Here is a 27,543-nt window from a genome sequence, read left to right as displayed (position 1 = left end):
AACAACCTCTATGCAATGTCCCAAAATGCCTAATTGCTTAAACACTACTCTTATCTGTGCTGGGTTGTTCTGACCTATTCAGATAAGAACTGTTCCATTATGAGCTTTTCAGAGTGACTCTGAGGTTGAACAAAGTAAATTGGAAAATGCAACCAAAAACCGGTTTGTTGATGAGGTGGGGAAGCAAACTGTTGAAATGCTTGGTTTTATATGGTATATTTTTTTAGCATTCAGACTGGTTTCTTCCTTATACAGTTCTAAAATCCAAGACATGAAAAAATTATTTGGCTTCAGTTACTTTCTAAATCACCGCCTGTTTTGTTCACATGTGGCACAAAAATGGAAGATAATCCTGTTAAAATTCAAACACACTTCAGGGGGAAATTTTAAACTTAGACAAGGACAAAATAAATGCTCAACAATTAAATAAGCCTCCTCTTCTTGATAGAATAATTCTTTTAATTGACCGGTTTTGTTTTCTCAAAAATTAAATATCATATTTTTAAAATTTATATTATGTGCTCCAGGTGTTTCTGGCAATTCATTAAATAGCCCTGTCAAGGAGAACTCAAAATAGGAAAAATCAAAAATTATAATTTTAGATGAATTTTTAGAAAAATGTTATAATTTTAGAAGGAAAAAAATCATCTAAATTGGGGGCTTTCTGCTAGTCATTTTGCTTTTACAAATACTTTGCTTTAGAAAAATATTTTAATTCTCCAAATAGTACTGAATAATATAGAGTCATATATATATATTCTTACAACTAAACTTAGGAAAGACTTAATGGTTTCATGCATCTTTCTTTTTCTCTTAAAATTTACTTCAATACACATTCAATATAACTTGTAAAAACCTGCTTTCAGTTAAGTGTTGAAATACACAGGACATTATAATGATATACCAGTCATTATAACCATGTAATAGCAGTATAAAGTAGGCAGCGTATGGTGCACACAGCTTTGTACTTAATAACCTATGAAAATGTGATTAAAAATACACCTATATTAATTTTTACTATTAAAGTTACTGTGGTGTAAGATAAATTTATGTACATATATTTTAAATTATAGCTGGTCTTCAGGGCATCTGAAAAATGCTATATGCCATTAAAAAAAAAAAAAAGACTAAATTTAAAATCACTTTTTAATGCAGGAGTAATGGCCTCAAATGCATCTCATGATGGGAACATAGCTTTGTGTCCTTATTTCATAGGGTAATTCTTTTCAGTGGTGCTGTCTAGAAATTCTGCTAATAACAATTTCTTATTTTCTAACAATTTAAACATAATTATATGTGAATCTTCCTGAAGTATCGGGAAGATATTTTCTGGGACTTCTTTTCCATTATATTGCACTAGCCAGCACTGCTTAAGTAATTTTGTCTTATATGGTTGATTAATGGTGAACCAAAATAACCTGCTGTTTTTCTTTGGATCACACTCTGATTTTGCAGACAGACAATAACAAGCAATATGTGTTAGAAAATACATGCAGTTAGTATAATAATGAACTGTGTGTCATTGTGCATTCAGCTACAGAAGACTGATATTGAACATAGATTCTGGTCAGTAGCATGCCAAAAATTGTGTACTGTTTTAGATATGGCACATCTCTCTAACATGAAGATGATGTTAAACTTTCGGGACACTTAATCAGTTTTGTCTCAACTTGCCTGGTGATAACTGTGAAAATGAGAAGAATTAAGAATAGTGAAGAAATAACTTTTCTATTTTTTTCTATGATTAATTTTTAATATTCTTACCAATGGAAACTGTTGTTTTCCGACAGAAAAAAATAAATCCACATTCAGTCCTGACCACCCCTTGTCCCACTCTGCTGGAGCTGCTCCGGGAGCTCCATGTCTCTCTTGCCCTGAGAAGGCCAGAGCTGGACACAGGACTGAGCAGAGGGGCAGGGGCACCTCCCTCGTGCTGCTGGCAGGGCTCTACAGACTGGAACTGCTGTCCAACGTGGTTCAAAGTCAACTGGTCCAAATAATTTAAATAGCATGCAATTTTCCCTCAAACCTTGCTGATTGCTGTCTTTGTTTTCCAACAGAAAATACAATCTGAGTTAACAAGCCACGAGATTAGTTTGGAAGAAATGAAGAAAAGAAACCGGGGTAAGGATGCTGCCAAAAGAGTGCTTTCCCAAATTGATGTGGCACAGGTGGGCAAATTTTATTTCTACCATTTTTCCTTCTCTCATTCAAATTAGTATGAGTGGTATTATTACTCTACCTTGAAGTATTCTTAAGGTATTTCTTCTGCTTTAGCTAGTCCTTTCTAGCCAGAAAATCAGAGTGGGTAAAGCATACCATCCATATCCTCTTCCTGCTCATTTTTTTATTCCAGCCTTCCTGTGTCATTGGCAGCAGTTCTAAGGTGTGCAGGACTGATGTAACCAACTGGTAGGCACACCGTGTGATAGGGGATGCTTTGAATGTGCTGAAGTTTCAAAAGATAAAACTACAGTGGGGCTGTTTTGATGTAAGTTTTGAGGTATTGGAAAATATTTACTGTCAAAATGTATTAAAATATTTGGAAATCTTTAATAGAGCTGCATTTGAAATACAAATTATGCTGAGCTCAATTCAGATATCAGTTTAAAATGTTAGATAATGCATTATTTCATCTAGTTTGATAGACACAGACCTTCTTAAAAATTAAGAAGACTGAACAAACAGTGAGAAATACACATTTTACCCATTTTTACCCATTAGTGATAGGTTCTTGACTATTTTGCTGGTCTGTTTCTCATTGTTTTGTTGGCTTTTGTTTGCAGGTAGCAAAAAAAATTTCATAATAATTAGAAAGACAATTTAATTATTGTCATTTTTCAATTCATCCCTGTCAAGTATTTCTAGGCACCTCAGTTTGTGTTTTAATTTTTATTATGGGTATCGTTAATTGCTTTTTAGCAGTTAATTATTTGAAATTAACAATTTGACTTTTTTTAATTTTTCATCTTATATACAGGACTAGATTTCTTTGTTGAGAATATTTATGTTTCTTCAATTTTCAGTCTTTCTTCATACTAACTCACCTTCTGATGGTCTCCATGGCAGCTGTGAAGTTGCCCATATTTCATCAGTGAAATGCTGGCATCAGATGACTGTGTAAATAAATGTTTGTGAATTCAAGAACATACAAGAGAGCACAACCCTTTCTGGGTGCCTTTTTTATTAGTCCACCTCTCTGCAGGCATTTTTTTTTCTTTGTAATGTTTCTCTAGTTGATTATGTGCACCATTATGGTTTTTGAAAAATTGGTGGAGGTCATCTTGAGACACTGCTTTGCTAACATTAGATAAAATATAAACAAAAAAGTAGTAATTTACATGCATAATGGAAATATTAACTACCAAAGCAGGTAGAAGCTGAGCCCTTTGTTATATATATTTATGACTATATTTGATTTTAGGCCGCTGAACTCATTTGAATACCTTCCAATCATTATGCTACCTTTAGTGATAAAACACATTTCATGAAATCAGTCTTCACTTACTATTTTCTGAATAGCATTCTCACTTATAAATAATTTCCTCTTTTTTTTTTTTTACTAAGTAATCTTTCTAATTTGACATATTTATTCTATTATTCAATTACTCAGGCATAAAGTAAACAACTATGAAAATAAATAAATGCATTGAGATTTTGAAGCAACTGTTAACGGCAGCCAAATTTATCGTGGCTTTTTAGATTATTGTAGGCGGAGAGCTGAGTTCTGATTTTTAAATTTAAGGGAAAAAGTATGATTAGGAAAATAAACATCTATTTCTGCCATAGTGGTATAGCACCTAGTTAGTCCTAACAGGCTGAGAATTGTTACATGAATGTAAAATCTTTTCTAATGAATGGTTATTTTTTGCAATTCAGTACCGAATGCTTTTTCTGGTCAACTTTTTGAATACAATTGTCTCAGTTGTCTCTTCTCTAGACTGACAAATATGTTAAAGCATAATGAGACTCTCAGATAAAGGCCTTTCATTTTCCTGTAATTATTTATAAATTTTCTATTTTAAAAATGACTTTTTGAAACAAAGTGAGCAGAAATGAACACATTATTCTGGTATAAAATGTCTTTATACATGACTTTTATGCTGTGTCAGGTACAAAACATTTTTGGTTTCTTTATGTTCCAAATTGTTTCAAATACCCACTTTGATTACTTTGCTGCTTTTAAGCATTGATATAATATTATTTTAAAACTGTTGGTGATAAATATAAATGTACAATATAGCTGTTATGGTTATCTGACAGAACTTAAGTGAGAGTGCTAAATGACAAATTAGATCCCACTTGTATATCAAGCTTATTTTCCCCCCTACAGATCCTCAGTACTTTTCAGTTCTTGAGTGACTCTTCACAGATGGCTTTAGTTTTCTCTGCTATTAATATTGTAATTCTCTAAATTTTCTAAGTAACTTTTAATGCATTGACCAACACAAATGGTAACTGATACAGACGTGGCAATGCAAGATTCTCACAGGATTTGGCCTTCCTCAAACTGGAGAGAGTTAAAAACAAATTACATAAAAATTTAGTGTATGCAAACACACTGAAGAAAAAATAAGGCCACTTATTCCTACCCTTGTTCCCTACTTTTAATTCAATTGTCCACTTATTCCTAGACAGAAAGATTTCCTTTCTTATCTCATTGGATCTGAAATTCATGAAAAGTGTTTAAAGAGGAAAGTTGTTGGAAGGAGCTGCTGGGTATTTACACACTTTTCTGTGGTACTCCAGGTTGTCTGCTGCTCATGATTTCTGCCTACTTTTCAGAAACCTGATAGATGTCAGAAGGGTTTTTACCAATGTAAAGACCAATTCTAAGCCTTGTTACAGTTTTTCCTCAAATCTGTATGGCACAGGCCACACTGTAGTGGAATTAAGCGTCCAGGATTTGAAGATAAAAAAATTGGAAGTGTGTTTGCAAATGCTGAGTTCCTATTTAATTACTTAGCTATTTCTTAGTGACATTTGTTCTTTTTTTTTTTGTTCCCAAGAGAGTTGAAAAACTTATTCAACAATACTTCACTCTTTACTTCTATAGAGAAATTTGTTCTTTTTCTAGTGGATAATTAAAATTCCTTTTCTTTATTTTTAATTATTTCCCTTTCCCCTGAGCTAGAGATCATGTGAGCAAGCAGTCTAATTAGTGCACAAAGATAGAAAATTGTGAAAATGGTGAAATTAGAGACCAAGCTTGTCACAGTTTTTTTCTGCCTTCAAATTGCTTTCTTTTTACTTTAGGTCAGGCTTTTTTTAAATTGAAATATAAATCAATTTTATACTCTAAATCTTGGGGTTTGTGCTAGACCTACTTACTGCCAAGCCACATTATTTAGGTTTCTTTGAAGGACTAAAAATTTCCTTCCTCATACCAAGAAGCAGCAACTGTTAGAGTTGAAGAACATTCACTCTGCAATGTGAATGGCTTATCCTCAAATGATTAAATTTGTCTTCTCCCCACACCCCTGAACATTTTATATATTGAAAAATATAAATTTTCTCCCTTTCTTTATGTGTGTATTCAGGCTGTTTAGTCAGAGGCTGTGCTGCATCCAGTGCCCTGGATGATGGAGGAATTTTTATCCTCCAGTGAAGATCCAAGATTGTCTGCCACTGGCATTTTCACAAGCATTTTATATTCTTTTGATAAGAAATTGCTGATTGACAATGTATTCCAAGTATTCTGTAACAGGACTAAGACTTGTCTTCAGCATTGATTTGATTTCACGCTTTCTACTTGCTCATGTTTCCTTTTCAGAAAAAGCTGCAGGATGTGTCCGTGAAGTTTCGCTTGTTTCAGAAGCCAGCCAACTTTGAACAGCGCCTCCAAGAATGTAAAAGAATTCTAGATGAAGTGAAATTGCAGGTGCCCAAGCTGGAGATGAAGAGTGTTGAGCAGGAAGTAGTACAGTCACAGCTGGATCATTGCATGGTGAGTATTCAGGATGCTGTCTTTCTATTGGCTTTATGCAAAGAAAGCTAAAAATTAGAGATTATTGTCCTACATGTAGATGAGAAACAAAGTATCTGTTGCACAAAAAAACCCAAAACCCAAACAAACAAAAACCCCAGGAAAACAACAAAATTTCCCTTCAGAACTCTAGATGTGCACTTTCACTATGTGAGAATGCTATTTAGGGTCCCTTTCTAATTCCCAGTTTCTGTCCTGCAATTGAATTTATCTCCCCATATTGGCTCTATTTTCTGCAACATTCTATAGTCATGGAACTCTGTGACATGACCAAAAGAGGTAAAGAGGTGTTATGGAACACAAATCTATTTTAATCAGGAAACACAAAGCAAAATGGAGAGCCATAGATTAAAACTTCCATGAGAAGATGGCATGCTATGGTTTTCTCTCAGTTCAAGAGCAAAAGTTGATCTGAATATGTCCTAAAGAATATGACAAACATCTGTACATATTCCTTTAATATCACTATAATCCTGCTCCCCTTAAATAAATAAAGCTAAACGCCTCATTCTTGATGATGATCATAAAAAGAAGATTATAACAGCAAAAGTAGCTGGGGTTTTTTTGAGGGTTTTTTTTTGGGGGGGGGGGGTTGGGCTTTTTTAGTTTTGGTTTTTTGGGTTTTTTTTTTTCAGCTTTGTTTGGTTTGTTTGTTGGGTTTTTTCTGTGGGTCCTGTTTTTACTGGGGCAATGGCATGCCTGAAGATTTCCCCTTCCCAGCTTCCTTCAGATGTAAATGTAGAAAGCATTTAAATTTTAAAAATGAGCATGGGACAAGTCAATGTTATTGCTTTACATCTTTCATTTTTCTTAAATGAAAGAAGAAAAATTTTGCACTTAAATTCATATTCTTGTGAGAATGGCATTCTTATTAAAATGATGTGGTAGTTAGAAGCTCTGTACTGAATTAATATGTCTTCACTCAGCAGCTGGCTTTTGCAACCCTGATATATTTTGTGGAAAAGTTATAGTGATTTTAGAGCATCTTTAACTAATAGGATTCTCATAATGTTCCTGTTTTTCAAAATCAAGTTGTATTATATGTTCAGAATTTAGACAATTTTATGTGCATCATACAACAGCTTCCCAGTTTGTTGGCCACTTTTCAGGAATGAAGAATTTATTATCATATTAAGCACCTAGAAAGGAGTTAGACTATATACATACTACTCTAAGTAAATAAAGTAGTAACTGTAGGTCCACCTCATTTGGTTACTTTTATTAACTAAATTTTTTAGAGTATGACACTTAATAAATGTAGGGGTAATCCTCTATCCTTCCAGTCTCTAGATTTAGCAGTATGAAAAAAATGACAGATTTTAAAAACTAATGGGTATTTGTTGTTCGAATACGTCCAACATTATGTATGAGTTAACAGAAGATACCTGTTGTTGTTTTAAATACTGCATTCCACAAGTTTTAAAACAACCTCTGTCACAGACTAAACCATGTTTCTCATGTATAACATTTCTAACACTAAAATTAGTTTAGTTATTAGTTTAGTTAATTAGGCTTTAGTGACATGTTGTTGAGGTCACTGTTGGTAAAGATGGACTGTTCTGAATTTAGATTCTGAATACTTCCAATGGTCTTTTCTAGTTTTCATGTTTTAATGGTGGTGTTTCACTTTTATATTTCTATTTGATTAGAAATTATATAAAAACCTGAGTGAGGTGAAGTCTGAAGTGGAAACAGTGATAAAAACTGGGAGGCAAATTGTTCAGAAGCAGCAGACTGAGAACCCAAAGGAACTGGATGAAAGGCTTACAGCTTTGAAGCTCCAATATAATGAATTAGGTGCAAAGGTAAGTTCTGTGTTTTTAATATAAAATCGTGTACCAGCAAAGTGAAAAGTAATCTTGGTATGGTAAGTAAATGGGATTTTTTACTGGTTCCTTTCAAGGTTGTTCCTGTGGGAGAGAAGGAGTGGAGGCAAAGGCAATCACCAGCATGGCTATTCAGTTGTTCAAAGAAAAAAAAAAAAAAAACAACCACCGGGAAAAATAAAAAAAATCCTCTATTGCAACTCAAAATTCTAGTTTCTTAATATTGTATTTTTTTTCCTGCTAGTTCATTGGTTTTTAGAGTTCAGATGGGGGATGTTGTTTCATTCTGATGACTCAGAGTCACCTCAGATTAGGAAATTACTTAGGTCAATTTTTACTTATAGGGCTGTTTCATAAAAGAAAAATCTACCTTTTAAATTACTACTGCCTCTGACTGTATAGATCTTAAAGTATTTAATTTCCATTTCTTGCAGTTCAAAAATCTGTTGAACAAAAAACCTCTTGCCACTGGAGCTTTCCTCAAGAGGCACTTGTGCAAAACCTAAACAGAGTAGGATGGCCAGGGACCTAACCAATATTAACTAGAGCCAGAAGAGACATTGTGGCATTGTCCTAAAGATGACTTCATTTAAATAATTCAGTTAACACATATCCTTCATTACTCTGTTTAGTTTCTCTTGCCCTTATTAAAACTATTCAAAGAACTTCTGAAAACTGTAGGATGAGATTGAATTTGTTGTTGACTGGATAAATGAAAATTGTGAAAGATACATAATACCTGTCTGTTTATTTCTAAAATTTATGCACTTGAAAAACGCAAAACAGGACAGGAGGCAAATTCTTAATTTTAAAATTATAAATTATTCAAATAATAAATTATTAATAGCTAGGAAAATGAGCCCATGGTAATACTGAGAGACAGTATGTGGTTTAAACAGCTAATGAGACTCAAACCCTGGTGACTACAGTATGATAAAGCAATAAGAGTTATGTTACTTTTGACAGAGATAATACGTTTTAGGGAATCTGAATTAAAACAGTTCTCTCTTGCTAGAAAGTAAAGGTATTAAGAGACATCAATCTTTTGAGTGTCAGGAAAACTGGAGTCAGCTTCAGTAGGTGTGGATAGCTGTCATTTGGGATTGGATAATATGTTTGAGCTCTCCATTATTTTAGAAATAACTGTGGCATTTATTCCTGCATTATGTTTCACTTAACAGCAAACAGGTGCTATTATTGTAGGAAACCTCTCTTATCTAATGAAGGGATAAAAATGTACCATTAGGGAGCCATTAGTGACTTGAAGTGAGCCATATTGCAAATTGATGTGTCTCAAAAATGTGCAGTGCTGGGCTTAGCTCTGCTGCCCTAGGTGGAATTTCTCACATTTAATTTTACTCAGCATGGTAATTAACAGTTTAAGAGAAAGTCACAGAAGTCCAGATATATAGAAATAAAGGAATTGAATAGCCATTATCAGCACTAATTATTGCATGGAGAAAAAGACCTTTTAAGAGAAAAATAACAATATTTATAACTAATAGTAAGTCTCAGGACTGAAATTTATGGTCTGAGGGAAAAACACGTCTTCAAGCATAGGTTCACGTGTGTGATTTTGTAGGTGCTGTTTCAAAAGGCCCCCTCATAAATAAAGTAACTCACGACCACATTTTCTGACCCAGAAGGCCTTTAGAGGGCACTGTTTCCTATTTTTTTGTAGAAAATACATCTTTACATTTAAAGTACTAACAAACTGATTAATCAGTAACCTCTGGATATATGCAATGTATATGGTGATATTGTATTATTTATATAATAAACACATGTTAGGGATGTATATAGGAACACAACTATTCTCTCCCTGTTTTGACAAGTATCAGTAACTTCATTTTGTAATATACCAGGTGTTTAAAATTCTTAAACAGGCAATCAAGATAAGGGTAGTGCACTTTGCATTGTATTGCTGCTAAGTAATGTTATGTTACAATTATGTTATGTTACAATTAAGTTATGTTACAATTGCTATTACACTCTTCAGAAGAAGAGGTGAAAAACCTGGCTCCATGTGTGAATAGAGCTCTAAAAAGCTGATTTTTATGGTCCTTCCCAGGGATTTACCTCTTGGCCTGACTGTAAGTTCTGTGGTCTCATTTAATAAATTTGGCATGCAAGAAAGCACATAAAGCATATTCAGTGAAAAATGTTATGAGATTTCAGCAGTAAGCCTTTACAGAGTGATAATAAATTATCAGGACACTTTATAGCTTATTCCCTAGGCAAATCTCATCTCCTTACTCAGGGATGGCAAAAGCCATGTACCTAACCTTGTAACATCCTGTTACATTTTAAAATCTCAGATTCTCCTTGGCAGCTGATCTACGAATCCATTTGATCATTGTACCACTACTTGTTCTTAATGGAAAAGTAGAAAATAGTTTTAGTAGATGCAGTTCTCTACCACTGTAGAAAGTTTTTTTCTATTTTAAAATCCTTAAATACAAATCAGCGGCTCCAGTCTTAATGTGATTACTATTTGACATTCAAGCTAATTAGGAACTTCTTTTAAATATTACTGATCTATGGGACACTTTTAATCCTCCTTCTCTGATTGGGGTTTTTTTAACTTAATCACAGCATAATTTATTAATTTTTATTTTCTGCTACTAGGTGCCTGTTGTCTATTGTAGTGTAGTCTCCCTTACTAAGATCTCTTCATTTACTCTTCTACTTTCTCTACTCATTAAGTAAAAACTTTTCTTCTTCTCCCTGAAGAGTCTCAGGGCTTGCAAGAAATGCTGTATTTGCCCTGTTCTTTCAAAATGCATGTGAGACAGTCAAGGCAATATAATTACTCAGCCTTCCTTCCAGGTACCATGTACCAAGTTTAAAAGAACTTTAAAGCAGAGGTCATCCCGAGTACTTTACATCCAAAGCATTCAGAAAACTAAAACCTTAAAGATTAAATGTGCTGCTTTAGTTTGACATTATTCAGTGACATTGTGTTTCAAGTTTTGAGGTTATTTTTGGCTGGTATGTCTTTTCTTCTATGTAGCTTAGCTACACAGAAAAAAGCATTGAGGAATCCCAGTTCCTACATGGCCACCTATATTAAAATAGGCCCTTTGAAGGGTTTTGACATCTATTTTGTGTCACTAGGAAAAACTGTTAGTTCAGTTGTTCTAAATTAATTTTCTATGCACAAGTTCAAAACAGAGGAGGAGGTTTTTGGAGCTCTGTTAGTAGTTAAAATTCAATAAATCTTTATGCACATAATTTTCTTGTAGGTGTTTGCATTCTAGCAGCAGAATTACTGATACTGAGAGCAAAAAAATCAAGACATACCTGTACTAAAAGTGCAACTTCACCTGTGGAATCCCAAGTCTAGATTTTATAGAGAAGTGGCCTACAGAAAATTTTATATAAAAGCCATTGGACCTGTTTCACTGAAGGGTTAATAATCACAATTATTCTTTCTGCAGGTGACAGAAAAAAAGCAAGAGTTAGAGAAATGCTTGAAATTGTCCCGGAAACTGCGGAAAGAGATCAATGCCCTGACAGAGTGGCTGGCAGCGACAGACGCGGAACTGACAAAGAGATCGGCTGCACAGGGGATGCCGAGCAATTTGGATGCTGAAATTGCCTGGGGCAAGGTAACAATGTAACACACACATGTGAATATTGCAGAAAGGTAGATTTCTTTCGTGATAAGGAAAAGAATTAACAATTCTGGCGGTTTAGTTAGTGGAACTTCGTGAATGTTTTGGCATTATCTTGCCTTAGCGTTAACGCTCGGTAAAGTTTAAACCTTCTTGTCTCTTCAGAGATCAATAGCACAATTCACCTTCACGTTGCATTAATCTTCAGTGAGATGAATTTAAAGTTAGAATTTAATTTTTTAGAGTACTATAAATCAACCACCCAGTGTCCACGTAAGTAAAGATCTCTTACACCGTTCTACTGATGCTTAGAAAGGTATTAAACAGTACATGAAAGATTAAAGATGCCAGAACACAATATATTCTATGTGTTCAGATAGCAGCCAGGATATTTGTTTCTTTACTCTTAAATTTATAGCTCATTCCTTTACATTCTGGGGCCTTCTTACTTCCATGAGACTTCATCCTGAACTCATCTTTCAGGTTAAAACTCAAAGCCTAAATCAAAACTTTCCTCAAAATCACAGTTTAAATAAACATTTTACAGAAACTGAGGAATGGAAGATGTCTGTATAGACACAGAGTATTTCTGTGTGATGCTAAAAATTGGCATGTTATTACTCAACAGTAGCTAATCTATTTAATTTTCTCCACATGTAATAGAAATCTAATCTAGCTAAGGTCATAAACAAACCAAGTGATCATTATTCACACATATCAAAATCTGCATTTTAGAGCACACTATGGTCAACATTATCCAAAGCTTCAAAGTTTCAAATAGCTGTGTGCAGACAGCAGCATTTTGAACAAGCATTTCTATATAATTTCAAAACAAAAAAAAAAAAACCCTTAAACAGTATTGGGGGTTTGTGAAAAAAAAAAAAAAAAAAAAAACCAAACCCAAAACCACTTCTGCTTTGTTTAATGGGAGAAATCTTCTAAACATTTTACTAGTTTCACTATGCATTATAGAAATAATAATAAATTATACACAGGCAATCTTCCTGATTTTTAATGGCAGTGAAGATTCAAGGCACTCGAGTAAAATTTGTTTTGTGGGTTGGGTTTTTTTTTTTTTTGTTTCTAACTAATCCTTTCAAGTTTCTGAGCTTGATAAAGTGTCTTTAGCCTTAAAATGCCATGATGATTTGCAAACTAATAACAATACTAGAATAGCAACAATAACAACAATTAAAAAACCCACAGTCTACACATCTTTTCTTAGGTTTAGAGTTCTTTTTTTTGATCATCAGTCTCTAAGAAAGACAGTATTTTAAAAGTGATATCCAAAAAATCAACCTTCTCTCTTACTAACTTAAAATTACTGCTTTGACTATTTCAGTTTTCACTTTCAAATCAAAATCTAAATCCCTGCAACCCCCATTGTTCTCTCTTATGGTTGCCTGATGTTTTCTCATTTTCACTTGCTGCTTTTCCTGCAGTAAATTTTGTGCAGTTCCTCTCATTTCTTTGGACTGATATTGTGATCTTAGAATCACAGAATCATGAAGGCTGGAAAACACAAAGATCCTGGAGTTCCACCTTTGGCCGAACACCACCATGGCAATTGACCAAGCACTAAATGCAATGGCCAGTTGTTTCATCAACACTTCCAGGGATGGTGACTCTGCCACTTCCCTGGACATCCCATTCCAGTGCTTAAATATCAGGTTTGAACACCCCCAGCTCCCTCAGCTGCTTCTCACATGAGTGACACTCCAGACCCTTCCCCAGCTCCGTTCCCCTTCTCTGCACTCTCTCCAGCCCCTCAATGCCTTTCCTGTAGTGAGAGGCCCAAAACTGGACACAGGATTTGAGGTGTGGCCTCACCAGTGCCGAGTACAGGGGACAATCCCTGCCTTGGTCCTGCTGCCACACTATTGTTGATCCAGGCCAGGTGCCTTTGGGCACACCTGGCTCATGTTCATACCTGTCAACCAGCACCCCCAATTTCTTTTCTGCTGGGCAGCTTTCCAGTGACTCTCTAACACCCATAACAAAGGATAAATGCCATATATTTAAGAGAAAAATTAGAAAATCTTCATGTTTTAACATCCCCAAACTAATCTGCTGGGTAGTTAGGCCATTCTCCCAGTAAAATAAAAATAATCTTCAGTGGTGACTACACAGTACAGTTCTACTGAAACAGAAACATGCACTGCATGTTCCTGTCATACATACATGCATGCTTACATACATACAGATGCATGTAGTTTCTCGGGGGTTTAAAGAGAAAGATTTGTCCTTAATATCACTTTATTGTTACATATGAACGTTAATGATTCAGAAGTTGCATAATTAAGACCTTATACCTGATGATTTGTGCACCTGCACAGTAGGAAGCCTTTGTTATGTCTTAAGCTTGCTACAACAAGTACAATGTGTTCTTTATCTGAAGACAATCAAAAAAGGTAAAAAGAGCTAATTAAAATAAGAACTATTAACACGAAAAAAATATATCAGACAGGAACCATTCTATCTTCTAATCTTAAAGAGTTCTGTTGAGTATTGTGAATTCTCAAAGGGAATTGATACATAAAGTTTTGAAGGAAAAACTGGTAAAAAGCATATTTTGGCTTCAAATACTCCCCAAAGCCTTTACTACAATCTAAACTCATGTAGTACCTCAGCTCTTCCCCTTCAGTCAGTTCATCACTAAAATAAGAACAAACAACTTTGGGTGAGAGCAGCTGCCTCTTGGCAAAATACGTATGTACTGAGTGGCTTTCAAAATTCCATTTTAATATTGCCTTTTAGGAAATATAAACAAATATTCACATATATGTAAGTAGACTTCTAATGTGGAACAATCCAACAGGTAGTATATGTGGCAAATCCCAGACTTACAAGAGTAAATATTTAGAGAAATTATGTGGATTGTGCTTTTTCCTAAAGAATCTGCTCCCACTAGGAGACAGTGCTGCATTTTATCCTGGACACTTTAAAATTCTTGTGGGGACTTCATAAATAAGTACGATGCTGCTATTCCTACGTGGATTTCATTGAGGCATCACACAAAATTGTACATCAATAATTTAGTCCCCAGAACCAGAGCCTCACAGTAGCTGATTAATGTCACAGCTTTGGGCTTTGGACTTCCTGGGTAAGTAGGCTGCCAAAGACAGTAACCAATCTAATGAAATGCACTGGGAGATGAATTAAGCCCAGCAGATTCCCATTGTGACAAAAGTCTGCAGAAAAACAAAGATGGAAAATGAAGAGAGAGAGAGAGGAGAATTCAATAGTGCAAATGAACTGAAAATTGGATGTGTGCTGCTGTCGATATATCTAAGCAGAGAGCTAATAATCTTTTTTCTTTACAGGACAAGGAAGCAGTTATATTTATTAGTGCACTTATTTCTAATTCATTTTCAGCACCCAAGTCTTCTTAAAAGTGAAAATAACTCAGAGGGTTACAAAGATAATTATAGAGTTGACAATAAAAGAAATCATACATCTGAACGTTGTCTTCAAGGTATAAACACCTTGAAGTAAAAAGAAATGTCCATCTTGAATAGGAAAATAAGCTAATGAAAGATACCATTAATCCGGACATCAAGGGAAATGTGGTATTTGTTCCTGTGTAGAGTTTCTCAAGGAATGGAACAAAAACTTGGCTGAGTTATGTGAAATGAGATGGGCAATATACTGAAAACCGTAAATCCTGCCTTTCTGCTCAGTAGAGACAAGTTAAATCTTTCCATTTGAATTCAGCTCTGTTTATAATAGATAAGAAAAATGACACGTGGGTGGAAAGATAGTCATTAAACATCGTATATTAGAAATCCATTTATAATTAGAATTCTGATTTAGTGAACATATTTATCACTGAAGACATTAACAACTGCAGGGTTTTTTTGTCTTTTAATCAGGAACTGGACTGATAAGAATTAGATTGCCAGAAAACCATGTTCTTAAAAAGGAAATGGCAGATGGTATTACCAGGAAAATTCTGTATCACTCCCTACTATCAGCAGTATGACTCTGCCAATGCTTTAATCTGATTTTTTAACACAGTGTGTAATACCAATGAGTATAAAGCTGACTTGAAGTACTTAGAATTACATTTAGCAGCATATTTCCTGTCAGTAATATCCATAGAAGAAGACAAACTGTAAATTGTGTCAACTGATTCATAGTCACTGGCCAAAATGCAATAAAAAATAAAAGATGTGCTGTAAATAAACAAATAAATATGTATAATCAACCACTGAGAAGACCATAATGTCAGCTTCTGATTCATTCTACAATCCCACCTGTGAGAGCTAAGCCACCAAACTTCTTTTAGAAAGATTCTAATTGCAGAGGGCTTTCAAGTAATCCAAAGAACAAAGGCAGTGTGAAGGCACACAGAACTTTTCTTCACTCATTCATTGTTGTTGTGTTTTTTAATCTACATATGTTAATGGCCATCATGACTAAATATACTATCCCCTGCGTTTTCATACAATCCTGGTTTGTTTGGAAAAAAAAACATCATTAGTTCATCTTGGCACATAGTAGATTTATCATTATAAAATATAGCTCTGAAGCTCTTTTTACCACATCTTCAGAAAAACAAACCAAACCAAACCAACAAAATATTGAAAGAATAATTAAAGAACCAAAACAACAACAACAAAAAAATCCATAAAAACACCCAGAAACCCATTTCTATGTAACTTCTGCTTTCAAACACAATTAATTCCTAGTTGGCATTTGGTGATGGGAGGGATGTACAAAAATCATCACAGTAAACCAAAACCATCAAATAATAAAAACAAAACAAAACAAACCAGTTGTAACTGTTTCATAAAAACCCCTGTAAGTATATTTTAGTAAACTGAAAGATAAAGAGTATGTCCCAGCACAGTGGGATCAGAGACAGGACTGTGAACACCACTCAAAATGTAAATATCTGCACAGAGAACTGCAATTATCTGTTCTAACATGATTCATCCTGTCATCCTATGGATCCATATGTAAAGTAGGTAATATATTACCTACTGTATGCAGCTACAAACCACTTATAAATTCTCAGCAAAGATCATCCCTATGACTTTACATGCTGCAGCATGGTTTCCCTTCAGCACAGATTTCAACCTATCCAAAACTGTTTTTTAAACAGAACTTTTATTTTGTACTGCAGCTCCTTTCCTGAGGTTCTGATGAATGAAACTGGCACAAGGGAAGCTCAGATTCTCCCTCTTTCCATTCTGATGTTTCTGGGAATGGGATTAGAAACTGATCACCTGAGACATGCTCTGCATGCAGGGTTGCACCAGGGTCTGTCTGATTGCTTTAATTTCCTGGATGCCAGGAACCTAGATGCCATTTCTCCTGGGAATGTTCAAGTCCTGGGAGTTCAATGGTGGTGTAATCCCCCAGCTTTGATTAAAGCAGGCTACCAACATTTTTCTTATGACCATGAGTGAGAAAAGAATAACAGTTCCTTAAAAAGCAAAGGAAACATTTCAGCCAGTGAAACACAAATTAATTGTTTGGGTCAGAGAATTTCCATTGTAGTATTTTGTGGCTACCAAATAGCCATAACTGGTACTTCAGAAATGTGAAGTACAGGAGCTTCTTCCAAAGAGGTGCTTCAAAACTTGGTCTAACTGAATAACTGGAATTTTATTGGGGAGAGATTCACATCATTTTAACTTTTGTATTTGGTAGTAGATGTGATCCTAAATAGTGTCATATTGTAGAGAAGTGCGATATATATATCCTTAATATAATCTGTATAATTTGTATACATATTTTAATGGAGATATCTTTCCTGGAAGTATTTATGGAGCCTTTCTCTTCCAGCAGGTAATACACACTTGGATAAGAGTTTGTTTTATAAATAAATATACTAGTCTTAAAATAAAAAAAGATAATGTAATAACTTCATTATAATGATAAACAGTAGAAGAATATAATCTGTTTTGGAGTTGTTCAACATTGTTGATAAATTTTTACAGCCGTAAGTGAATGCTCAGTGTTAGGTTTTTTAGTTCAATCTTTTGTTCACATGTTTTTGTTTGCCCAAGATGCCATGATTATATCAGAAAAATAGCTTCTTCAAAACCCCTACATTTCTGTATTTTATTTATGTTACACAGTTTCACCCTGATAAACCCACAAAATCAAAATGTATAAATTGCTTAGTCCTTCTGGGAAGAGTTTCACCACTTTATTTGTTGATGTTTCATCTTGTACACATTGTGGTCGTGTTTGGGACTTGGGGGTTTGGAGATTTTTTAAGGTTTTGGGTGTTTTAAATGTAATTTTTAACTTGCAAAGCTAATTCTATTATTTCTGTTATTTAAATTCTACAACTTTCTTATATATTTTCAAATAAATCACACAGCTGGAATGCAATTTTATGTTATGGCAACCAGAAAGGAGCTTAAATCCAGCAAGGCTGTGTGGAAATTGCTCTTTAAAAATTAGGAGAATTTAAAAGCCACTCCCTGACTTTTACTGAAATAATCTTAGTTAAATCCAGGCATCATGACACATACTTCTTTGTTTTATGTAATGTTGTTAAATTAATAGTAGTACTTTTGATTTTTTTCTTACAGAAAATTTAACAGTGCTGTCTGTTATATTGCAGTGAACAAAGTATGTGTAGACTATTACTTTCTAGTAATACTGGAAAGAAAAACAGGAAATCCTTAGGAATATAATGAAGAGATGCCAAATAAAAACAAACCAAAAAGGCCTTACTGAAGTTGTGAAAGCAAGTTAGTTTACCTGGTGCACTTTGTAACCATAGGGGAAATCGTAGCTGATAATGCAGCCTGGAATCCCACTGACTTTACAGACCCTACTAGTTTTTCAATTGTATTCAGGACTTGTAATACTGGAGATTTAAAATATTGAGGAAAAACTTTTGTCCGTTCAATGTTGTGTTGAGGGCCATAATGTTTTTTTTTTTAAGACAATGAGGGAAAGTGATTTACTTGGTTCATGTTCCTTACTTGCAATTACACGAGGGAGTTAAAATCCATATCGCCCAGAGGTGCATCTAGTCTTTAGTTTACAGTTATTCTTTAAAAGGAAATAATGTGTTTCTTACACATAGGGAATTACACATCTGGGTTTTGGGTAACAGTTGTGTTTAATAGACATTTAATTTTTTGGTCCATCTGTTTACTAGTTGGGATTAATATTTATTTATATAGCCCAAGATTGGTCAGCATTTTCATAAATGTAAAATATAAAAGAAACCACAACCCATGGTAAATATGCTTCAGAGAGTCTTTTCCAAATGAAAGAAAATAGTTTAGAAAATGAAAGAAATCTGATCAAAATTTTCCATCTTCAATTTAGGGTAAATTATGTCCTTTGTGTTATTCTTTTTTCATGATGACACTTTGCACCTGCTGTGAAACAAATAAAACAGCACTAGAAGAGGGCATGTTTTTCCTTTAATCTGACAAAGACCTGCTGAAATTTTAAACTCTCCTTTTCAAATTCTGTAATTATATAGTATATTGCTGATAATTAGCATCAATCATGCCTTGGTTCTATTATGTCGCATGTAAGAATTTTTCTGTAAAATAACATTGCAAAATGAGATCCTGAATTCTGTTAAGCATAGGAAGTGAGCTGCTGCTTTAAACATGACACACTGAATAAATTGAAGGTACTATTAAGGTTCTATTTTACCAAAAAGAATAATTTTATACTGTCTTTATTGAAAAATGAACATTCTGCTTTCACTGTCAATACACTATGAACAAAATTATACTGATCTGTGACCATGAGAGATATGATATTGTGGAGGTCATAAAGGTGGGGTTCTACTGCAGAACAGCATTCATCCTGAGATTGAAATATTGGTTTTGCTATTTGTTTGAATTTTTTTTTTCTTTACTGTATTTAGGTTTCTGTGAGACATCCATGTCTCTGAAGACCAGTGCTTCTTCCTTCTCTACTAAGTTCTGTTTGTGTTCATCTTGGAACACTTTGTGCTTGCAGTTTTATTTTATAGGCAGAGATTTATATGCCTGGATCATTGCTATCAGGTGCCAAGGATCTCAGATAAATTTCTCTCATAAAAACAGTTATATGTGAAATTAGGTGTGAGGGGTTTGTGCCTCTCCTTGAGTATTCAGTAAGACTGCTGTACTTTGCACTGTGCCATCTCACTGCTTAGTATTTAAACACCTGCTTTTTTTACATGCTGTCTAAATATGTTGGAATTTGTTCCTTTTGTTAGACATCTTGTATGTTGCAGTGAATATTGACATGAATAATAAGTATATTATGTAACCTTACATATCATCATCATGGTGTATTATTGTCCCAATTATTATGTAAGCTTTATGTGCTATTTGATAACTAGCTAATTTTATTATATAAAAAATTAACATCTCCATATAAATATTATAAAATGTTGATTAATTTTTAATAATTAATTATTGAAACTATATTTTGAACACTGAAAGATAATTTGCACTTTTTGAAAATTAGGCTATTGCAAGAAGATGAAGGATATATACAATTTTATCAGAGCTCAGGAGAAAAAAATTGCTTTGTACTTGCTGCTCTTCACAGAATGCCTTTCCTTCCTATAGGAAGCAAGACTGTGTGTTCTAGTATAAACTTTCTGCCTGATTTAACATTTCATGTTCTTGGTGTGGATAATTTTTAATTCCTAGAAATTTTATTTCTTGTTCTGCTCATGTAGGCAACACGGAAGGAGATTGAGAAACGCCAGGTCCAGCTTAAGAGCATCAGTGACTTAGGAGAGAATTTGAAGGCAGTGATGAAAGGAAAGGAAAGTCTTGTGGATGATAAACTCAGCCTGCTGAACAGTAACTGGAAAGCGGTAACTTCACGTGCTGAGGAATGGTTCAATCTCTTACTGGTAAGGAAAATGCACTTCTTCACACAGAGGAAATGTTGGTTTCCAGTTGTACATGCCCAGCTTATAGTAGTGCTTTTTCTGGTGCTTATTGAATGCACAGGTACACAGGCAATCAGATTGATTGTTGTTTAGTACATTGTGTATGTTTTGAAAATCTCATTAATTACCAAGTGGAATTTTGATTGTTAGCAGTTTGCAATCCTGTCTGTCTCAACAGTTCTTGCATTGGTTTTGGTTTGTTTTTTTTTCCCTAATAAGTCAAATGCAGTTTAAAGGACAGAGATTACTTCAGTAGTCAAGCAAAAATAATAGTCAAGTAAGCTGAGAAAGTCTTAGTATTGATACCAACAACATCAGCTACTTTTGGCTGCATTAGCATTTCTGTTTGGGACAGTACAATTGGGAAATAAGTTTCCATTTTCAAGTTGGTTTGGCCCACAGGATAGTTCTGGTGTGTGTGAGTTTTGATTCATTTTAGAGGCAACTAAATCATAAGCTCTTCTCAGAGTGCACACATGATGTGCTGAAAGACTATGATTTGGTCTTTCAGAACTTCATGATCCTCCTTTGCATACTTTCATAGGGCATATTCAAGTGGGGATAATTTCTTAAAGGGACTGGATTAAGTGTAGTAGACAGTAAAACCCCTAATTACACATTTCATACGGATTCAGGAGCTTCATCCCCAGCTTTCTCAAACTACAGATAGTCACATAACTATTCATTCTGTCGTGAAGAGGTGACAGCTTGAACCCTTAACTACAGAAGGGTCTTAACAACTGGGCTGTCAAAATGCTTTGGGATATCTTGTATGCTGTTTCTGTTCCTGAGAGCATGGGAATGCAGTTTCGCCCTGGAGAAACAGAAGCGATTTTTAAGGGTGTCTTGGCCTTAGTCATGACTTTTCAGAGCTTGATACGTTGGAGCTCCACTAGGGTCTATATGGCTGCTTAACAAATACTTTGGCAATAAATATACAGCATCACTACAGGGTTTCCTCAGCTAAGTATCTGGAAAACTTAAGCATTTCATTCAGAATCACGTAGGTACACAGATTTAATGTGGAACTGATTGTAAGAAGCATATAATGGAGTTTACAGGCTGATATAGCAATACAGGTATTCCTGCACATCCTCTCTTTCCCTGCTTTGGATTCTGTGGTTAATATTTGCTAAAACACATGATAAAAGACCTAAGAGAGGTAATTGAGGGGTTTTAACTAATTTTAGAACAGTGTAAAATTAAGGTAGGTACATTGGGGTGCCAAAAGCATTAGTAATATCTTTGATTTTGGGTATGTGGTCTATATATTTATTGTGTGGGATATGCACAAGTCACTTTCTAGTGAGCTCACCTGAAAAGACAGAGTTTTAAATGAAGCAGAGAAATGAAGATATATCAGAATATCAACTAGAATAGCTTTTAAAAGTAAAAAGTCGCAAAGCAGAGAAGTTAGATGAAATGTCCATAGGAGGTTTAGATGCAAAGCTCCCAGTCTTGATTGTGATTTTGCAAGTGCATCCTTGTGGCCATTTGAGTTTCAGTCAAGTGACTGGCTTTCCAAAATGAGTTCTGCACCTTGTTCTTGGGAAACACTCCTTTGCAGCTCCTGTAGGTCTGGCTAACAGCTTCCTGTTCCTCTCAGCACCTCGCTGAGCTGCTGACACCTGCGTCTTGCTGTGATTTTGTCATCCTGCTGCCTGTCACTTTGGAAGCTTCTCTCTCTCCTAGAATGTCTTTTTCAAGAAACCTAACATGCAAAGTGAAGGAAACAAACAGCAGATTCTATCCTTCACAATACAAGAAGTTACTGCGTAAAATAAACAAGTTTTCATAATGTCATAATGTGTGCATGTTTGCCACACTTGGCATAACTACAGCTGTTATTTCAGTTCTGATTACATTTTTTGTATGCAGTATTTACCTTTTCCACATACAGGAATATCAAAAGCACATGGAGGCTTTTGATCAGAATGTAGCTAATGTCACTACTTGGATGTATCGTGCTGAAATACTGTTGGATGAATCTGACAAACAAAAACCCCAGCAAAAAGAGGAAATTCTTAAGGTAAAAAAAATGTGATTTACTGGAAAGCATTAATTTTATTCTGAAAAGGACTGTATCACAACTAGAATATTTCAAAAGGTATCACAAATGGATTAAAATTCTTTTTTCTGTGCTAAAGCTACCCTCTGGCAACTTGTAGATTACTTAATAAATTTGCTCTGTAATACCAAAATTAAATCCCCGCAGAAATAAAACCAGATTGTTATTCTAATTCTTGGGAACTTCCTGTTGATAAAACAGCAGCTTATTAAACACATGTCTGCTGGAAAATACTCCTTTAACTCAAGATTTTATTTTGTTTGAAAAAAATATTTTCCTTTTCTGTCCCTTTATTTTTAATTGTATTTCTGTTTTTCTGTGATACTTTTCCAATATGTATGATATTTCTGTTATATGATTGTCTTAATTCTACAAACATTGCTTACACTGAGGCCAGATCAGCAACACAGACAAGAATTTTATATGTTGAACTATCTGGAGCATCAGGAGTTAGTGTGTTGAGATTGTGGTTTTAGTTGGCCAATTGCATCATTTGACCAACTGATGAAAAATTACCTTGTAATATGGGTCTGTATGTTAAAATATGTTATTTAAAATACCTGCTTTAAGAAAAACATCAAATTATTATCTAAACGGGCTTTTCTTTTTCTTCTGAAGTCAATGTGAAATTTTACTTTGTAATGAACTTCATGGTTATCACATAATATCTCAGTAAACTCTGCAAATCAAAATCAGAATTGTATTGCTTACACTGACATAATGATGCCATTTACTGCAGCAAAATTTTACAAATTCTAGGGCATAAATCAATGCCTCATTGATCTCAGCAGGATTATGAGACTGGCTTTTGTAGATGAATGAACAATTTTGCCACCATCAGATACAAAGTAAAATTATCAATACCTATATTTATGTTTGAATTGCACAAAGGTAGTTCATGCAGACAGTGAAATGTAATTCTTAATGGCCAACTGTATTTCTGATTCCCAAATGCCTTGCTATCTATTTTTGGCCTCTGCCTGTACTGGGATCTACTGTTAAGATTAATATTGCAGAAGAGAAAGGCCTTTGCCCTCTTTTTTTTTTTCTTTTTCTTTTTTTTTTAAATTTGTGACAGATTTTTAGAAAAAATTAAAGCTTTTTTTTTTAATCTGGTCATTTTTGCTTGTCTGAACTATGGCCTTGAGCAGTATTGAAAGCAACAATTACACATCCAGTTCTATAATACTATAATAATAAAATTAGCAACTCTTCCCAGCTTTAGGAACATGGAATAATTTAGTGCATCCTCAAATATGCTGCAATATTATTGTAGATAAGAATCTGCCTAGAAATAATGATCCCCATTAATTTCAGCTAGGAGATACTAAAACAGACTTTTAGGTACATTCCTGCTATAAATTTGAGGGATACGAGTGGGAATGATATCCAGGGTATTTCTACTGGATTTACACACTCATGCATAATTATCTGAATTTGCTTTGTGGTTTTGCTCCCTATTCCTTTGCACACTTTCTCTCTCTCTCTCTCTTTCTCTCTCTCTGCATTTATTACTAACTTCAAGCCCTGTCTCTTGCTCACGGACTGTAGCGCTTAAAGGCTGAGCTGAATGACATTCACCCCAAGGTGGACTCTGTGCGTGACCAGGCCAAAGACTTGATGGCAAACCGTGGGGACCACTGCAGGAAAGTGGTGGAGCCCAAACTCTCAGAGCTCAACCAGCGATTTGCAGCTATATCACAGAGAATTAAGAGTGTAAAGGTAGGAGGGCTTGCTTCCATAAAGGAGATGCATAAAAAATGGTGCTCGTGTTTGCATAAAAAAATTGTGTTTTGCAATGGTACACAATTGCAACTACATAGTGGGCTACAGTTCCTCAAAAAACTAAGCTTCAAAAGGAAAACAGTGCAGAACCTAAGGATTTTTTTTTTATTAAGTGTGACAGTTTGGGGGTTTTGGCATTAAGGTCTTTTTTTGCTGTTTCACAATTAGAAGTATTCACTGAATTTATATGAATGCAACAATGATGAAGTCACTAACTTACAAAAAAATGAACATCTGAGAATTACTAAGTCTCTAACTTTGCAAAGTATGAGTAGCCTTTTTTCATATAGATTTCGTTTTGAGAGCTAATTTTTCTTCAAGTGAATTTAGTCTTTTCCTATGAGTCCAAGATTTACCAGTGCTGGAGATAGAAATAGATAGGTAGAGATTATATCAATTTTACTTCAGCTGAGGATGACTGCTAAATCATGACTGCTAAATCTGAATTCAGTGTGGTTTAGGCAATTTTTACCCAAATTGTGCCTTCTTATTTGGAATGAAGAAGGACATAAGACACCTACTTTCTCCATTGTATTTTGCTGCCTCTATTCTGAAGAGCTATTCAGAAGATCAAATGAGACAGCCATGAAGGTTGGTAGAGAGGATAATGGGAATGCACAGATCCTGATCCAAACTATTATTGCTGGTCACTGGAAACAAATGCACAGGCAAAGCAGGAAATAAGCTTGGCAAAAAGCAAAAGCAATGAGACATGGTTTCCATGGGATGTTGGGATCTGTGCAGAGCTCAGTATCCTGCCTAACCAGCACATCTCTGTGGATATTTGGGTTTATTTAGGTTTCTTTCTGAAGCAAAATAATGTCTTCTGAATAAAGGTAACAATTGTTTTCTTAATAGCCATCAGTAGTATTCAAGCTATTCCAGCTTCTTACCTACTTCTAACACATGTACAAGCTGTAAACTGAGGACAACTTTGCAAGAACTGTGTTGTCTGATGTTTTTGCTCTGAACATCTGCTATCTGCAGTCTGGATTTCCATCTCAGTTTTACTTTGCACTTCCAAGTTATTGTAAACTGTCTGAGTTGATGTAGCCTTTGGTGGGATCCTGTGAAATTATTGCTTGAACTAGGGAAAAATGGGACTGCCTGTAGATGGCTTATTGGGGGTTCAGTGTTTGCACTGCATGTTGTGGGCTAACTCAAAGAAGGAACAAAAGATTCTTATCAAGATGCAGTGTCTTCAGAACACAGCCTGCAAATGTCTTCCACCTGCAGCCTTCTCTCTCATTTCTGAAGGCAAGGTGGGCTGGAATTGGCAGAACCACATTAAGATTTAGAGAAGTGCCCAGCAAGATGAGAGGAATTACTACAGCACACAAATTATAATGGTAAATTAGAATTTAGGGGACCTTTTCCAGGACCTTGGAAAACACACAAGTAGAATATGATTCACAACGGGTACTTGCTATTATAAGTATTGAGTCAGATAGAGAGGTAAAAAACTGGTCTGAATTATTGACTATTCTACTGACTTGCTATATGAATTTGTATAAAGGACCAAATTACTGGGTACTTTATTTTGTCTACCTGTATAATGTAGGCAATTGTACATTCCTTATGATTTTGGCTTAATGAGCTGGAAAATTATTATTATGGGGTGATATATTCCTAAATATTTTCACTTTTTTTCCCCCATATTTATGTAAAATTATTCACTCTGTAAAAGATTAAAACATAAATTCAAGAGGGTCGAAAGCTCTCATAACCTATTTTCAATAATTACTCATCTGTCTTCAAATTCGTTTTTTTTAATCAAATATTAACAATAATCAGTGCAACAGTGAAGTAAATAAGAAACGATCCATTAAGTCAGTGAATGTTAGTATAGAATTGTCATGTCGAGAATTAACAAAATCTTTGTAGTATACTGAAATGAGACTTTACATTTTGAAGTAGTCTTTGAACATCATTCAATTGCTGGAATTCATTTGGTATTTTTCTTTCCACTTTATCCTTTGTCATTGTTTTTAGCCTTTTTCAGAGACTATAGATTTTATATTCCAATTTTATTAGTTGGCTCATCTTTTAATGACATTTAAGTACCTTAGAAAATATTCTTCAGAGCATTTGAGAAGAAATTACTGTGTCGATTTCTATTATTTCTAACTCAGCTGAAGTGCATGATGAGTGTAATTCTGAGCCTCTTAATGAAAATTTGCGAGCACAGTATTATTCTCTATAAATATTGCACATTATTATATTTCCATTAATGTTTTTAAATGTGCAAAATCTTTGTTGTTAAAATAATCAACCAGATACAATTAAGGCTTTTTTACTCTGCGTCTTCCAGGTCATCTGAGAAGATATTTCATTTGACGTCCTATCTCATGTTTTAACTGATTAATTTTTATTGTTGCTGTCTTCATTACATAATAAATAATATAATAATAACTAATTGTACCAGAGGAAAGAGTAAAAGAGAACCAGTTGGGATATAATGTGCTTATGTCTTTAGCAGGACAGGTGCACATCCAAGAGTTCCTAGACCATCAAAAAGCATTAATTACCTTTAAATCTAAATTTTATGCAAGAACCACAGAGATTTTCTTTCTTCTTCTTGCCTTTAAAGCTTTGAAGGAAGAAACAATTTCTGTTCATAATTTGCAATGCAATTAATAAATAGACAGTATATTTTAAATAATATATGTACATATGCATTCACAGGCACTCATGTCAGCTTGACAAAAGGCAGCGCATTGTCGTTAAGAAGTAGCACCTGTTGGAGAGTTCAAAACTAAATACTAAACTAAAGCACCATAATTATACTGTGATTTATTTTGGAGGAATTGAATCTGTTTTGTTTGATTGACTTTGTTTTTTCATCCTGAATTTTTGTTGAGGCTTTTTGAAACCAAAGCTGAACTTTTGTTGATTTTTTTCCCAATATGTTGTGAAATACTATTAGGGGAACATCTGACACAAAGATTTTCTGTCCTTTGTTTTGTAGCATTCACCTAACACTTCCACTATTCTATGTGAGAGAACAATGATTGCAAAACTGAACCAGATTAACATTAAAATTTTCTCAATTATTAATAGTAGGGGTTTTTTTCGTCTGAATGGACTTCTTGTGTCTGTATGAATAATTTCTGACAAACCAGATTTAATCAATTAGTGTAAGCTTTTTCTTTTTTTTTTTTTTTAGAAAAATACTCTTTATTTGGACTTGTTCTTACACACAAATGTGAGAATGGGGTTTTTTTCTTCTTTTTAATTTTCACTCACCTTAAAATTCTTTGGTTTACTTACACAGAAATTCTGCATAAATCTGTATCTTTATTCGTATCTTTGGGTACTTTGAATATGCTGTAGATATTTTTCAACATGATGGAAAGTCTACCATTGTTTTAGAAATA

At 34.4% G+C, this 27,543-nt stretch overlaps 1 protein-coding gene across 1 annotated transcript in view; it reads left to right on the top strand.

Moving 5' to 3' along the window:
* Positions 1-27,543, top strand: part of DMD (dystrophin) — a 1,043,102-nt gene that overhangs the window by 422,212 nt on the left and 593,347 nt on the right. Inside the window, exons 30-36 of the mRNA XM_066545460.1 lie at positions 2,061-2,171; positions 5,774-5,947; positions 7,636-7,791; positions 11,253-11,423; positions 20,095-20,274; positions 22,214-22,342; positions 23,933-24,103. Coding sequence (XP_066401557.1) covers positions 2,061-2,171; positions 5,774-5,947; positions 7,636-7,791; positions 11,253-11,423; positions 20,095-20,274; positions 22,214-22,342; positions 23,933-24,103 — 1,092 coding nt within the window. The remainder of the gene's footprint in view (positions 1-2,060; positions 2,172-5,773; positions 5,948-7,635; positions 7,792-11,252; positions 11,424-20,094; positions 20,275-22,213; positions 22,343-23,932; positions 24,104-27,543) is intronic.

Source organism: Molothrus aeneus, chromosome 2 (genome assembly GCF_037042795.1).
Source record: "Molothrus aeneus isolate 106 chromosome 2, BPBGC_Maene_1.0, whole genome shotgun sequence".
Classification (NCBI taxonomy): Eukaryota; Metazoa; Chordata; class Aves; order Passeriformes; family Icteridae; genus Molothrus; species Molothrus aeneus.
The sequence above is the reverse complement of the archived record's forward strand: the minus strand, read 5'-3'. Positions and strand labels throughout refer to the sequence as shown.